The following is a 15,489-nucleotide window of genomic DNA, read 5'->3' on the forward strand; positions in this document are numbered from 1 at the left end:
TGGACTCCCAAGGCTGATTTGCAAGATACATATAGATGATATATTACATATCATATATTGATATACTGCATATCATGTTACATACATTTCTAAGTCACATTAAAATAAGTACATAACTATTGATTTTTAAAATGTTTATATACAAGTCCCTGAAGCTCAACTCGAATGCTACCAGTAGGAGACAATAAACCATCCAAAAAGATTGTGGGAGGTACAGGGGACAGAAAGGAAGTATTTCTTCTTTTTGTGCAGGGGAAAAGTGCCAGTTGGCATCAAGTAAGGTAGTTTAAGAAGGCTATTAGGGAAGTGTTTACCTGTAGATGGACCTTACTCTAAAGAGAGAGCCCGATTTAAAAAAAAATAAAAATAAAAACTCTGAGCAGAGAAATTAGAGGGCAGTTATTTGAATGACATTCTTCCCTTTTACAAAATGGCTCACCACGGAGACCCTTTAAACTAAGAGCACCCCTACTGAATAAGTGCCTAGTACCATCATTAACTACTTGACAGAGAACCTGGGGGCAGCTAGGGGAGGAAGGAGGAGGTGGCGAGGAATTTTAAAGCCAAGCCCCTGCCCATTTAAGACCAATTTGAAACGAAGATTTCAGAAAGTCTGAAAGTATAATTTGAGTGAATGCGCTAAGTAGGCTTCTGTGAATAACTCTTCCATTTAGACAATGTTCCTCAAGAACACCCTACTCTGCAGCCATTAAAAAGTGTGTTTTAGGAGAATATTTAATGACATTGAAAACATCTCAAAAGCAGGTGGCAAATCAGCATGTACAGCATGATTCCAATTTCAGATTTAAAAAAGAAATTCTATACATGGGGGAAAAAAAGGACTAGGAATCTACATTAAAATGTTAACAGTGGTTATATTTAGATGGAGGGTTAGATGGATGGTATATATTTTCTTCTTTGTTCTTGCCTGTGTTTACCCACATTTCCGATAATTCTTTAAGCAGAGAAGGACAATTAAAGGTTGTTTTTAAAATTGGAATCCATTGATGGTCTACTGCAAATCGTACCAATTACTTCCTGACTGAACACATAAAATAGGAAATCTCTTCCTAGAAGGGCCAAATCTCTTATCTCATATATGATGGTAAAATGATAGCTAACATTTGTAACCACTTATTATGTGTCAGGCACTGTGCTCAGCACCTTATATAATCATGTCATTGACAACGACTCCTCACAACCACCCGATGAGATGGGCATTTTTATGCATGCTCTCACCCCAATTTTCCAAATGAAGAAACTGGGGCTCAGAGCAATGAAATAACTGGTTCAAGGTCACTAGTTGGCAGGTGGCAGAGAATCCAGGTCTCCCGATCTCTAATTCAGGGCTCTTTTTCCTCCATAGCATTGGGTTTCTACAGATGCCCTAGTTTATGGGCTGAAAATATCTCATAATTACCCCATAAATAAGCCATCAAACTTATTTATTCCTTGGATTTAACTTATTATTTAGCATTTAAAGGACACATTACATTGAGCAAGAACCATCAATCTTTCACATAATGCTCTGGTTAATAACTTAGTAATTATAATCCACAGTCACAAACCTGAACATGCTTGTCGTTTCCATGGCGCCAGATTCCCTTTTAAAGAAGAGAACTCGTCAATTATCTCTGACCTGCTTGCTCTTTGAATTTACACCCATCCAAAGCACCAGCACTTATGCTGGTGGTCAGAGCATTTAAGACTAACTGCAGAGCCCCTAAACCTAAGGATTTGAAAACCGTGTATCTATAATCCCCTTTAATATGGTATCAGAATATCATTTAGCCATTATTCGATGCTAATAGAACTCCTGTTTATAAGGCATTCATGGGTGTGTGCCAAGACCTGAGCAAACTGCTTTGCTTAAAGGAGGAATACCAGAATGCAGTGCTTATCAACCTTATCAGAGCCAACACCTGCTTGTATCAGTCAGTCTCTGCAGAGTAACATGTAATTTCCAAATCTCAATGAGTTACAAAAAAAAAAAAAAAAAAAACACCTTAATATTTTACTCATGAGTCTGTGGTTGGCTGTGGTTCTGCTGAGCTCATCTGGGATTTGGTGATGAATTCTGGCTCCAGGCTTTAGGTTGGGTTCAGATCTGTTCCAAGTGTCTCCCTACTCCCCACAGAGCAGTGGCCATCTGAAGCATGATTTTCTCATATCAAATGGCAGGTGAACAAGAGAATTAGTGAAAACTCATGATGCCTTTGAGAACCAGGCTCCAGACTGGCACATTTCCATTTCTGTCCACATTTCATTGGTCAAAGCAAGTCTCGTGGCTAAGCCCCAAATTAATGAAGCACAGAAATGTTCTCCATCCACTCTAGTGGAAGCTGCTGCAAAGTTACATGGTAAAAGGTACTGGTGTGTAATACCATTGAGAGAGAATGAAGAATTGGGAGCAATGATCCATTCTACCCACCCTTTTGTAAAAGAAAAATATATATTTTAATGTGCCCTTTACTATCCTGAAATGAAATTCAGAAATAATATAACCTCTACATGTACAATTTTCAAAAATCAGTGTGAATTCTAGAAGCACGGTAAGGTAGTCTTGTGTTGGCACATAAACCAAGAACCACTGTGTATGTAACAGCTACAAATGCAAGCTGAGTCAGAGGTGTGGGTCCCTCAAATAATTTGAACAGTGTTGACATTGTTGACATGATTTTTCTGAAATGGTATAAAACTGTGAATAAAGTTTTGAGAAAAATAAACTACCACCATCCCTTGATGCACACTGTAAACTGCATTCCTAGAAAAATCAAAGTATGCTAAAACCAATATATGCAAAATATTCTATGTGTTCATATATAGAACAGGCTCAGATGACAGTATGAGTTTTTCAATTACATGAAGGGCTGGTAGGACACTAGAAAGCCAAGCAGGACAAAGAACAGGTCTTCCCCTGTTGAATGTCTAGCTCACCTATTCCCCTAAAGCAAATCATGTCGTCATGATTTAATACCTCCCCATCAGTGTAATTACCAAAGTCATGCCCACAAACACTGGAGAGAGGCTTAAGGGGCAACACTGTCCCTGTAAGGACCAATGGTGGTGTATTAGAGTGAAATCTTTTGATGTTCTACAGCCTGGGTTTGAATCCAGGCTCTGCTTCCTACTTATAAGCTGTGTCACTTTGGACAAGTTACTGAACTGCTCTGAGCCTGTCTTATTCATAGTGTTGCTTTAAGGATTAAATGAGAGAGTACAAATGACAAAGCATTTAGCACAATGCTTACACATACTAAGTTGTCAATAAAAAATAAAAGTCAGAGCCTAATGTTATGCTACTCACTATTCCCAGTTCACAGATGAGGAGACTGAGGCTTAAATGAGATGCCTTTCTTCCTCCCCTCTCTACTGTCTTCCGTTCTGAAGATGGGCACTAACTGATGTTCTGCTGAGGATCAGTTTCAGAAGAAAGGTGAGCCTGGAAAGACTGTTGGATTGACAACATGAGTCCATGAGTGGAAAGGATCTGGATTCAAATTCTAGGCTGAAATATGTAGCGGCTTCACTCTGAAGAAAGCACTGTCTTTCACATCCCCATCGGCATCACCATTTGGCATGCTCAAGAGTGGTGGCCGTGCAGACCCACCCAAAAGTGGTCCAGAGGAGAACATGGCCTTCAGTGGTAATGCCAGCAGAGGTTTTAGAAAGGCGATGCTGAAGACAGACTCTGGATCTAGAGGCCAGAGCTCTGTCACTTACCATTTAAGCATCCATGAGACTTTGGGTAAACCTCGCCGCCCCGTGCCTCAGTTTCATCATCTGTGGTTTGTACGAGTACAAACCTCGCAGGGCTGTTGTGGAAACGAACAAGTGTGAATGTATTTAGAACAGTGTCGGCATATAAGAAGCTCCGTGTTCACCACTGTACAACTGATGTCCACCACTGAAGGTTCAGGGCAGTAATACAGCGCCTGAGCTGGTGGAGGATAAAAAGTGGTGAAAAGAATGGATGAATGGATGCACAATGGTTGGAAACAACTGTCAACTTCAGAAACATGCCATTTCCAGCTTCCAATGTGGGCATCTGCAAAGCTGCAGTGGACTGTGCTTATCGGCACGTTCTCCACCGCATGGTCTTTCAGAAACACAAAATAAAGTGAAACAAAGCTGAGGTGTGTCAAGGTGCACTCACAGCTGTTAACACTGCAACTGAACTAAAACCATCAGCATCAACCTTATACACACTTGCTCTAACAAGCAAGGCGTTTTTTATCCATTCTTGCTAACATTTACAGAAGAGAACAAAAGAGGAGGCGTTGATGAGAAAAAGAATGGGACAGCAGGAGAAAGGAAAGCCGATGGAAGGAGAGTGCCTAGTATAGTGTCTGATGCACAGCAGGTCCTCAATCCTTATTTGTTGAATGAGTGGATGGATGGATGGATGGATGGATGGAAGGAAGGACGGACGAACGGACAGGTGGTGGATGGGTGGATGAGTGGATGGATGGGTGGACGCATGGGTGGAAAGATCGGTGGATGGATGGATGGGTGAATGTCTAATCCCCTTTTCTGCCCCAACTTCAAACTTCAAAACAAGACAGAAGATTTCTAGAGATAAAGTGATCATCCCCGTTAATTTTTTAAGGCCAACAGCTTCCTCAGGAAAAGATATGAAAATACCATGTTATCCCATGTTAGACAAATCATAAATATCTCAAATTCTGGTGAAAGCTCTGCCGCTTACTAGCTATATGACCTGGAATAAGTCAGTTTGATTCTCTGAGCCTCATTTTTCTCACAGGTAGTCTCTAAGAATCCACACAGAGCAGACATCATATAATATTATGAATGACTTATGTGCGTAAGTATATACCCATGTTTACACTTTACACCCAATGCCCAATTTGTTAGCTTTGTTCATTCCAAACCTTTTATCACTATTATTACACAGCATGTTACTGTATATTGGTGACTTTTTACTTCTATGTAATATTCAACAGTTGTAAAACACTAGAATACCATGGCTACAATTCATTTAACACTATGTACTTTCTCATAGGTCCTCAGTAGATGTGACTAGTTCTGTATCAGTCATATAGTCTCCCAATAATATGGCAGAACAAACAACTACAAAAACTCCAGGGCATATAGTAATAAACATTTACGTGGGGTTCAGCTGACCTGGGCTGGTCTCATCTGATTTTGCTGCCTTGCTCACATGTTTGTGGTTAAGTGACAGTTACCCAGATGCTCTGCTGATCTTGGCTGGACTCACTCGCATGTCTGAGTTTTGGCTGGCTGTTGGCTGATCTAAGATGGCCTCATCTAAAATGCCTGGGTTGACCTGGCTCCACAACACAGGCCTCTCATCCTCCAGCAGGCTGGCCTGGGAATTTTCCCATGGCAATTGCAGAAAAATTAGTGAACGTAGAAATGTATGCTTTTTCAGACCTTTGCTTGCATTACCACTGCTAATATCCCATTGGCCAATCCAAGTCATGTGGCTAGCACAGGTTCAAAGAATGGGTAAATGGACTCAGCCTCTTTTGTGAGATGAACTGGTAAGGCTGTGGTTACAGGGGTGCTATTATGAGTTGAACTGTCTTCCCAAGATTCATATGATGAAGCCCTAACTCCCAGTATCTCAGAACGTGACACTATTTGCAGACAGGGTCTTTATAAAGGTAATTGAGTTCAAACGAGGTCATTAAAGTGGGTCCTAATCCAGTCTGACTTGCATCCTTAGAAGGGGAAATCTGGACACAGAAACCCAGAGGGAAGACAAGGTGAAGAAACAGGGCAGGGGGAACAGCCAACGATAAGCCAAGGAGAGAAGCATGGAACAGATCCCCTTCACCCCCCCACCATCCCTTAGAAAGAACCAACTATACTGACAACTCCATCTTGGACCTCTAGCCTCTAAAACTGTAAGACGATAAATTTCTGCTGTTTAAGCTGGCCAGTGTATGGCACTTTGTTAAGGCAGCCCCAGGAACCTAACAGAGGGGGTAAAGAATTAAGGTGTTGATGAAAACAGAAGAAAGAAACAGAGGCTCTGAGAGTTCAATTAATGTATCACCCAAGGGGCATCAGAGTTGTGAGTAGAACCCAGGTCTTCCTTATCAGATTTCCTTATGCCTCTAAGACATTTCTGTTCACAATCTTTTGTCTTTTCCCAGGTGGCTTCCAACAGGGAGGCGTTGGCATGTGTGGGACACCGTTCATGCCCAACAAGGCAATTCTGTGCATGTTGCTTCAAAGCTTCTGTTTTACAATCCTTAATGATCTAGTAATTGTGTTTATGGCTTTCCAATGAAGTGTGCCGAGCTCTGATAGCCATCACTGGTTTCTTGAGGGCCTTTATTTGATCTGAGACTGTGCAGAGCTGCTGATAGATTAAAAAAGGTGTGTGCGGCAAAGAGGAGAAAATTCGGGTCAAATATTTTACAGAATAGTTTTCAGCTAACCACTCCACACACTTGAGCCACCGACTACATTTGCATCGAACATACCCAATTATTTGGGATAACTCTAAAGCCACTGGAATGATTTCTTGCACAGAATGAAATGAATGGAAAAGAATTAGGCCATTAACCCATGATTTAGTCAGGGTTGTCCAGACAAACAGAACCAATGGGAGATACAGATCTCTTCTACATGAAGAGATTTATTATAAGGTATTAGCTCATGTGGTTATCAAGGCTGAGAAGTCCCACAACCTGCCTTCTGTAAAGTGGAGACCCAGGAAAGTCAGTCACATAGTTCAAGGTCCCAGAGCCAAAGGGTTAATGGTGTAGATTCCAGTCTAAGTCCAAAGGCCTGAAACCAGGAATGCCAAGGGCAGGAGCAGCTCAAACAGGCACACAGAGTTCATTCAAACTTCTTCCACCTTTTTGTTCTATGCAGGCCGTCACCAAATTGGGGCTACTATCTGTTTTACTTAAGTTCACCAGTTCATATGCTAATCTCTTCCAGAAATGCCCAGACATAACCAGAAATAATACTTAACCACCCTAAGTCCACATCCTATACTAAGTCCTTCCTAACACACTCCTACCAAGACGCCCCACAGTTCCCATAGCACATTTCCTCTCAGTGCTGCAATGAAGAATAATCCCAGCTTGTTCGATGGAAAGTAGGTTTCTGGTGGTCTTTAGCTAAAGGACACGGACATTTGGTAAATGCTTTTAAGAGATCTGAGGAATCCAAACCATCCTCTTCCAAAAGCATTTCTAAATTTAAATACAGAAGCAAGAAAGATCATCATTTGGATGTTTAATATTTATCACAGTTAATGTCTTAGTTTTATGGTAAATTTTAGATGGAATTGTGTTTTCATATGCTGTGTATACACTTTCACAGTACATTGAGAACCTTTTATAATTAATGTGTCTAGTGTATATTTAGATTTGAAGCATAATTTATTATCTTAAATCATTAGGAGAGCTTAGAATTCTCATAGATCTGCCTCCAGCATATCTCTAGATGTCGCTTTTGTTCACGGTCCTAACCTAGGTTACTGATTTGGGGGCATCCACAGTGATCTTTGGCCTTTGGCACCTTGACCTTAACTCGACCAAACCAGAACTCATTAACCTCTCCTAAAAACCTGGTTATCCGGCAATTTAGAAGAATTCATCAAAATTTTAAATGTGCTTAACCTTTGACCCAGGAATTCTGTGAAAAATTTATTGCATAAATCTACTGGCACAAAAAGTGAAAGACAAAGATATCTGTTGCTTTGTTGGTAATAACAAACAAACAAACAAACAAACAAAGAAACAGAAAACAACAGGAAACAACCCAAATTTTTATAACTGAATCTTAATATACCCAAACAGTAGAATACTATATAGCCATTAATAATAAGGTTATAAATGTATAAGAATTAATTTGGAAAGAAGTAAATAATATATTGTGGGGGAAATGAAGAAATAATATAACCCAAGGTTAATACACACACACACACACACACACAGGTTTATAAAAACATATAAATACCATAAATAAAAGTGGGTTATATCTAGGGGTTAGGATTAGAGAACTGTACTCCCTCTACCGTGTTCAAAAGTCAAGGTGTATTGCTTTTACTTTTTTTTTTTTTTTTAAGATTTTTAAGTAATCTCTGCACCCAATTTTTGGCTTGAACTCATAACCCCAAGATTGAGTCGCACACTCTACCAACTAAACCAGCCAGGCACCCTGTATTGCTTTTACTTTTAAAAAATAAATGTTTTGTCCCACGTGCTATAGTCCTTTTCCAGATTCACCAACCACCAAATCCCCATCTAAGATCTTATTGTCATTTTTACCTCCTCTCTCTCACAGCCCTAAATCCAGCCATATACTGAGCCAAACCTTTCTACTTCTGAAACATTTCTCACATCCTCAGCACACCCTTCCCTCTGGCCAAGGTCAGTCTCACCTGGCAGGTCTCCGACTCCACTTCCCCACTGTTCCAATGTATGTTCTGCCATAGGAGACTCTTCTTTTAATTTTTTAAAGTTTATTTCTTTCTTTTGAGAGGGAGAGAGAGAATCTCAAGCAGGCTCCACACTGGCAGCACAGAGACAGACATGGGGCTCAAACTCACAAACAGCGTGATTATGACCTGAGCCAAAACCAAGAGTCAGACACTTAACCAACTGAGCCACCCAGGCTCCCTCTAAGGGGACTCTTTCTAACTTACCTAACCATAATCTTCATTCCTTTGCCCCCAAACCAGTGGCTCTCCTGGACTAACAGAATAAGCCTCAAACTTTCACCAAGGACTTTAAGATTCCTTCGCTTTAGGTCCACTTTGCCATTTCAGGCTTAAGTCAAGCATCCAAGGCATCCACCCCAGTCCCCCATCCTAGACACAGCAGCATTAATGGACCCCCTGAGTCTGAACCTGCATTTTTATACCTTTAAATCTCAACTCACACTGTTCTCTCCTTCCCCGTGCCCCTTCTTTTAATTTGCATCTTGTAAAATACAAGGGTCTTGACTTATGTTCAATACTGTAAATGTTTCTTTTTGCTTGTACTGAGAAAGAGCCTAGTATGTTGGAAAATGCACAGATTTTTAAGCCAGAACATCTGGGATGAAATTTCAGCTGCCACTTACTAGCTCTGTGACATTTACTTCACTACACTGTACCATGGTTTCCTCATCTGTAAAATAGGGATAATAATAAAGCCAGCCTCATAAGCCAACATTTGCAAAGCAGAGAAGTACTGAACACAGTAAACACTTGAAAATGTTAATTATTAGGATTACTAGACTCTAACATGGTATTATCTTCAGTTGCTATTGAGCATGTTAGGTTTTTGCTCCTAAATTAAATGCTCCCCTCCCAAAGCTACTGAGCCTTTTGAGTTCTCGTGGCAGCTGTTTATAGCTTTTTGGCCTTAGTCCCTATGCATAATAATTAAGAGCTTAAACTCTGAAGCCAAGCTGACTCCTGTCTTGGGCAACTTAACTGAGTTAAGCCTCAGTTTCTCCATCCATAAAATGAGCTAATAATAGTTCCTGTCATAATGTTGATTTGGAAGATTAAATGTGATAATCTCTGGGAAGTGCTTAACGTGGGACTAGCACATAGTAAGTATTCAATAAACATTAGCTAGTATTATTATCAGAGAGACAGAAGCGGGGGAAGGAGAGAATATATTCAAGATAGTTTAAATACGGTGGAATTTATTAGAAAGATCCAGGCAGAAAAATAATACTACCATAGAGGTTTCTCAACCGGGCATTACCGACATTTGGGGCTAGATCATTCTTTGTTGTGGGAGCTGGTTCTGAGCATTCTAGAATATTTAAGCAGCATCTCTCTGGCCTCTACCCACTAAATGCCAATAGCAATTCCCCTCATCCAGTTGTGACTATCAAAAATGTCTCCAGATACTGCCCAATATCCCCTTGTTGGGGGTGGGGAGGTGGTTCTGGGTACAAAAATCACTTCCTGTTGAGAACCACTGAGTTACCCTCACAGGACCCAGAAAATTGCAGGCCCATACCGCTCTAGCCTCTTGGCTTCATTCTATTTAAAAAAAAATTTTTTTTAATGTTTATTTATTTTTGAGTGAGAGAGAGAGAGACACAGCACGAGCAGGGGAGGGGCAAAGATGGAGGAAGATACAGAATCTGATACAGGCTTTCGGCTCCGAGCTGTCAGCAGAGAGCCCGACGCGGGGCTCGAACTCACAAACCACGAGATCATGACCTGAGCCGAAGTTGGACGCTCAACCAACTGAGCCACCCAGGTGCCCCGGCTTCATTCTACTTCTGTTTTGTTTTGTTTTTTTTGTTTTGGTTTTTTTTTTGGGACAGAGAGACAGAGCATGAACGGGGGAGGGGCAGAGCGAGAGGGAGACACAGAATCGGAAACAGGCTCCAGGCTCCGAGCCATCAGCCCAGAGCCTGACGTGGGGCTCGAACTCACGGACCGCGAGATCGTGACCTGGCTGAAGTCGGACGCTTAACCGACTGCGCCACCCAGGCGCCCCTCATTCTACTTCTTAAATTGCTCTGCAAATCAGCCTCCTCTGCAAGTTTTACCCTCTTGCTTCCCTGTAACTTAAGTCTATCTGGGCTTTAGCTTGCCATGATACCAACCCTGGCCCTCACACATGCCCACACCCTTAATGGCTCCAGCCCCCACACGGCTGACTTCTGGTTCTCTTTATGCAGATTCTCGAGAAACAAAGACTCTGACTGGCTGAACTATATAGTCAAGAGACCACCTCCTGTCCAATCAGCCGTGACCAGGAGAGAAGAAGCACCTAGGAGAATGAGCATGGGAGCCACAGATTCCACACCTTCTGCAGGTGCCCCCCACTCACCGCCCCCATGCCTCCAAAGAGGGAGGTGTGGTCAGGTCAGGTGGAAAGTCTACCCCACATTCTTACAAGCACACTAGACCAATGTGTTTCCTTAGCATTTGTTGGAACAAAAACCCTTTGGAAGACAAGATACAACAATTTTAAGTTGCATATCATTTCAGGGTGGTTCATGGCCCTCATCCCAGGGCCATTTCTTGGATCCTATAAGACTTTACACATATAGGAGAATTATATGTAAATCAATTGCACATCTATTGTATCCAGGGTGTTGGCAACACACACACATTTACCTTATCTGAATTCAATTATGAGAAAGAAAAAAATTTATCCTGCAGCTCTTAAAACCAATCACACTAGAATTTGGCTCCAGTGCCTCAGAGAAGGAAGGTCACAATCAAAATGCAAAGAGAAGTAAGAGAAGTTAATTCTTATCTTTTGCCCTTGTAAAGGCCCAGGGCAATTTAAGGTAATTTTGGCCACACAAGATTTTTGCCTTCAGCACCAACACTAGAACCTATACCTCCAACCTCCCATTCAAGATGTAACCCTGCAGGCTTTCCATACCCATGGTTTTCAAACTGCAGGCCTCCGCCCACAGGTGGTCATAAAATCAATTTAGTGGGTCATGACCAGCATTTTTAAAAAAAATTCAATAGAATCGAATAGAAAACACTGGAGTGTAAGTTTCATACTGCGATTATTACTTCATAAAAGTTTTGCTTCATTTGTGTGTGTGTCTGTGTGTGTGTGTGTTTCTTACTCTGGTGAAAAACCATTTGAAAGTCATTGTTCTATATTCTGTGCTGTCCTATATTGGTAGCCATTAGCACATGTGGCTATTGAGGACTTGAAATGAGGTTGGTCAAAACAGACATGTGCTATTAAGTATAAAATGCACACTGAATTTCCAAGACTAAAGATGAAAAAAGAATGTAGAAAATCTGATAAGTAATTGTTATATTGATTACATGTTGAACTATAAGCATTTCCTTTGGGATAGATTCTGTTAAATAAAATACTAAAATGAATTTCACATGTTTCCTTTTACTGTTATAACGTAGATACTAGAAAAATGTTAATTATATATGTGGTTGTTATTATATGCCTGTTGGACAGTGCTGTTCTGTATGTTTTAGCAAACTATACGTGTGTATACATGACGTACTCATAATCTGGCTAGTAATACAGCATCTTTATGTAGCATCTATAACCATATTATTACCCAACACTTAGAAAGATTTGCTCAATGTTGAAATGGCTGCCCCCCCCCAACACCCCTACTTCCAGTGCAGAGAGTGCCTTTTGACTCAGCCTTAGTATACACATCTGCCTGCCTTAGTTTAATGTTGCAGGGCCTTAGCAGAGGTGACAAATGCCCTGGAAATGTTTTATTTATTCTCTTAACTTATTCAGAAAGGATTATGGCCTTCCTGCCAATGGTTACGCACTCCAAATGACCACACATCCTGAATCAGGCAGGAAATGCCTGCGTATCTACCTCCTGTGTTCTCTATAAATCTCTCCGTGCATCAGCTTTATGATTCAGCCTCATTCCCCATACTCTCCTTTCCTCTCCTACCTCAGGGAAGGTCATGCTATCTGTCAATCACAATCTTGATACTTCTACTTGTCAAAGGCATGCTACAATGACCCTCCCAACATGCATGTGCACACAGATGTGCATGCACACAGATACACACACACACACTCCTGCCAGCCCTAATTAGTTCTAACCTCGCTGGAGCCATTCACTTTTCCCTGGGTTGACTCCTTTCACATCCAATACCTCTAATGATATTGATCTTAGGAACTGTTCCCTTATTGAGGTAAATAATAATTAATAATAACAGTAGTAAATAGCTGTCTTTTATAGACCACTTATCTTCCAGACGTTATGCTAAGCATTTTCTCTCATGTAAACATCACAAAGATTTTGTTTTGATACAAATACTTTTTCCATTTTAGTAATAAAGAAACTTTGCCTTACAAGGTGACCTAAACTGTAAGATCCATAATGTCTTACTATACACCCAATGTGTACAAAAATTGTCTGGCACACATACGTAAGTGCTCAAAACATGTCTGTTGAATAAATAAGTAAATGAATAGATAATGGCATATACTACTCTCTCCTTTTACTTATAGTTGTGTCTGTGTGTCAGAAACCTTATTAAGCTGTGTGTTCCTCGAGGACAGGGTTTCTTCTTGCATTTCCTGGGTTTAGCACAATGCCTGCCACAGAGTGGACAAAGATATGTCAAACAAATCAATAAAAAAATTAATGATTAAATGTCACTTTCCCACAACTTCAGAATAGGACAATCCTTTGCTAAGATTCATTCGGTGGCTCCCTACTACCCTTGGGCTCAAGCGCAAATTATTCTTTATGGCCTGCCTACGAGGACCCCCTTATCACTTGAGTTGTCACCTCTTGTCGCTTGGAGCTCCAGCTATACTGAAATTCTTTCAGCTCCTCAACTTTCAAGTTAGGGTTAGGGTCAGAGTTCCTACTTCCCCAACTCACGGCCTTTCTCACCTGCCCCCAACCCCAGTGCTATACCCTTGGCCTAGCCAGTCCTTCCTGTCTCCTAGTGAAGCCTTTCCTGACCTTCATCTAGATTAATTCCTCTTAGATAGCTCTCACTGTACCCTGTATTTTTAGTGTTTATCACAAGGACACCTCAATAATTACCTTTTTCTCTTCCTAGCATTTATTTTCTGTAAGCCCTATAAGGTAAGGAGCATGTCTGTTTTGTGTATCACAATGTACCTGTGTCTTGCCTAGAGGTAGGAAACCAATGGTCCGCACATATTTTTTGGCTCACACTCCCAATTTTGTTCATGTACATATAGGTTATATATAGAATTGGTTCATTATAAAATTTAAAATAGACATATTTTACAAAAATATGGATTTATGGCTTCTCATGAAAAAAGAAATCCAAAGATCTGGAATACTGGGTATATAGTCAGAATAGATGAGCAATGCTACAGTACAAACACCAAAATCTCAAACTGGTTACTCACACCACACGTCCATTGTGGGTAGGCTGTGGCTCTGCTCCCTGTCTCTCCCTGAGTTCCATGTGAAACACTGAGAGTCACTGTGGCCGAAGGAAAAGGAGACACAACAAACCGTGCTTGCACCTTTCACCCAGAAGAGACATGTGCCTCTTACATCCACGTTGCATTGGCCAAAGCCAGTCAACAGGGTGGGGATCTTTAATCCCCGTGCAGGAAGGGCCACTGCAGGAGAGAAAATGGAACATCTGGAAAGCAGTCATATAAATCTATCTCAGAGAAACAACTGGCCGGAGCTGAGAAGCAGCAGCCTCCTTTAGATGGGACACAGACTCTAGTGTGACACACACCTCTCTTCCTTCCTAACTCTTCATACATCACATTCATTCCTTGTTGGAATTTAGGCTTGTACTCACTACAGTAGAGGGTCACAGAAAGAGCAAATAAGTGAATATATGAACAAACCTCTCTATATATTATGGCACAAATGAAAACCAGCTCCTTGAGAAGCAAACTCTCATGCCAAGCCCTAGTTAGTTGGTCACTGCCTTTCTTGGGACACCCTGTCTGGACTAGCTCCACCTCCGGTGAGCACTTTGTTGGCTGGCCAGAGGTGGACAACACCTCCCATGCAGACGTCCCACGATTGCATCACAAAGGGGACATTTGCCCCCTAGGTGACTGGGCAGCTATTACTCACAGCAGGCTGGCCAACATTTACAAAACAGATGGCACCTGGCAGAGTGAGGAGCTGGTGTCTATGGTAGGCAGGAAGCACGGACAGGTGGAAAATTGTATTGGGGCGCAGCCTCGTTATTATGTTTCCTTTTATTTAATTTTGTTTTTTTTAACGTTTATTCATTTTTGAGAGACAGAGCACAAGCAGGGGTGAGGCAGAGAGAGAGGGAGACACAGAATCTGAAGCAGGCTCCAGGCTCTGAGTTGTGAGCACAGAGCCCGATGCAGGGCTCGAACTCACAAACTGTGAGATCATGACCTGGGCCGAAGTCAGACACTTAACTGACCAAGCCACCCAGGCACCCCTCATTATCATGTTTCTAATGGCCATAGGATCAAATATTGATCTTGAATGCCTTGCTTCCCAATAGAAACAAGAAAGGATTCTCTTTGCTCTGTCCTGGGCGTGGAGGGCAGATGTCACACATTTAATTTCTTGCTTCCTTCACACTGTAAAAGCATAGGCAACCCAAGTTTTCTGTAAGCTTTTATTTCTAAGAGGCCTTAAGATGCCATGATGATGCACCTACGATACAAATTTTTGGTAAAACAATCTCCTGCCCCAGTCTGTGTCAGCTATGCTAGCTTCCTTGCACCAAGCTACTAGATTTTGAGTTATCTACACACAAACACCAGTGTTCCCATTTGCACCCTTGCAGTGATATTATTACATTCTTAGCTGTATTCCAAATCCTCCCCATTCTCTGATTCCCATCTGTTCATGCTCTCCTACTTCTGTGTGTGTGTGAGTAAACATATAGACACATACACGTTTATGAATGCACATGCAAACTTTATTATTTCTTCCAATGTACACTTAATACAAGGCCAGGCAGTTGGGGTAAAATGATGAGCAAGATAAGCATGGATGCTGGAGCTCAGAGTCCTAGCGGAAAGAATAAGAAATTGTTGTAAGTTCTACAACAAAGGTTCAAAG

The 15,489-nt window shown here is 41.4% G+C and overlaps 1 protein-coding gene across 6 annotated transcripts in view; it reads right to left on the reverse strand.

The window, feature by feature from the left end:
* SUDS3 (SDS3 homolog, SIN3A corepressor complex component) overlaps positions 1–15,489 on the reverse strand; it is a 110,479-nt gene that overhangs the window by 29,134 nt on the left and 65,856 nt on the right. For 2 of the 6 annotated variants that reach the window (XM_049619886.1, XM_049619888.1), the window contains one exon: positions 14,713–15,438. The exons of 1 other annotated variant lie outside the window; for it this stretch is intronic. In XM_049619886.1, coding sequence (XP_049475843.1) covers positions 15,282–15,438 — 157 coding nt within the window. In that variant the 3' untranslated portion in view covers positions 14,713–15,281. Of the gene's footprint in view, positions 1–14,705; positions 15,439–15,489 lie in introns of those variants that run through there. 3 more of the 6 variants (XM_049619887.1, XM_049619880.1, XM_049619883.1) reach the window with 3 other exon arrangements.

This window comes from Panthera uncia (assembly GCF_023721935.1).
Source record: "Panthera uncia isolate 11264 chromosome D3 unlocalized genomic scaffold, Puncia_PCG_1.0 HiC_scaffold_8, whole genome shotgun sequence".
NCBI lineage: Eukaryota > Metazoa > Chordata > Mammalia > Carnivora > Felidae > Panthera > Panthera uncia.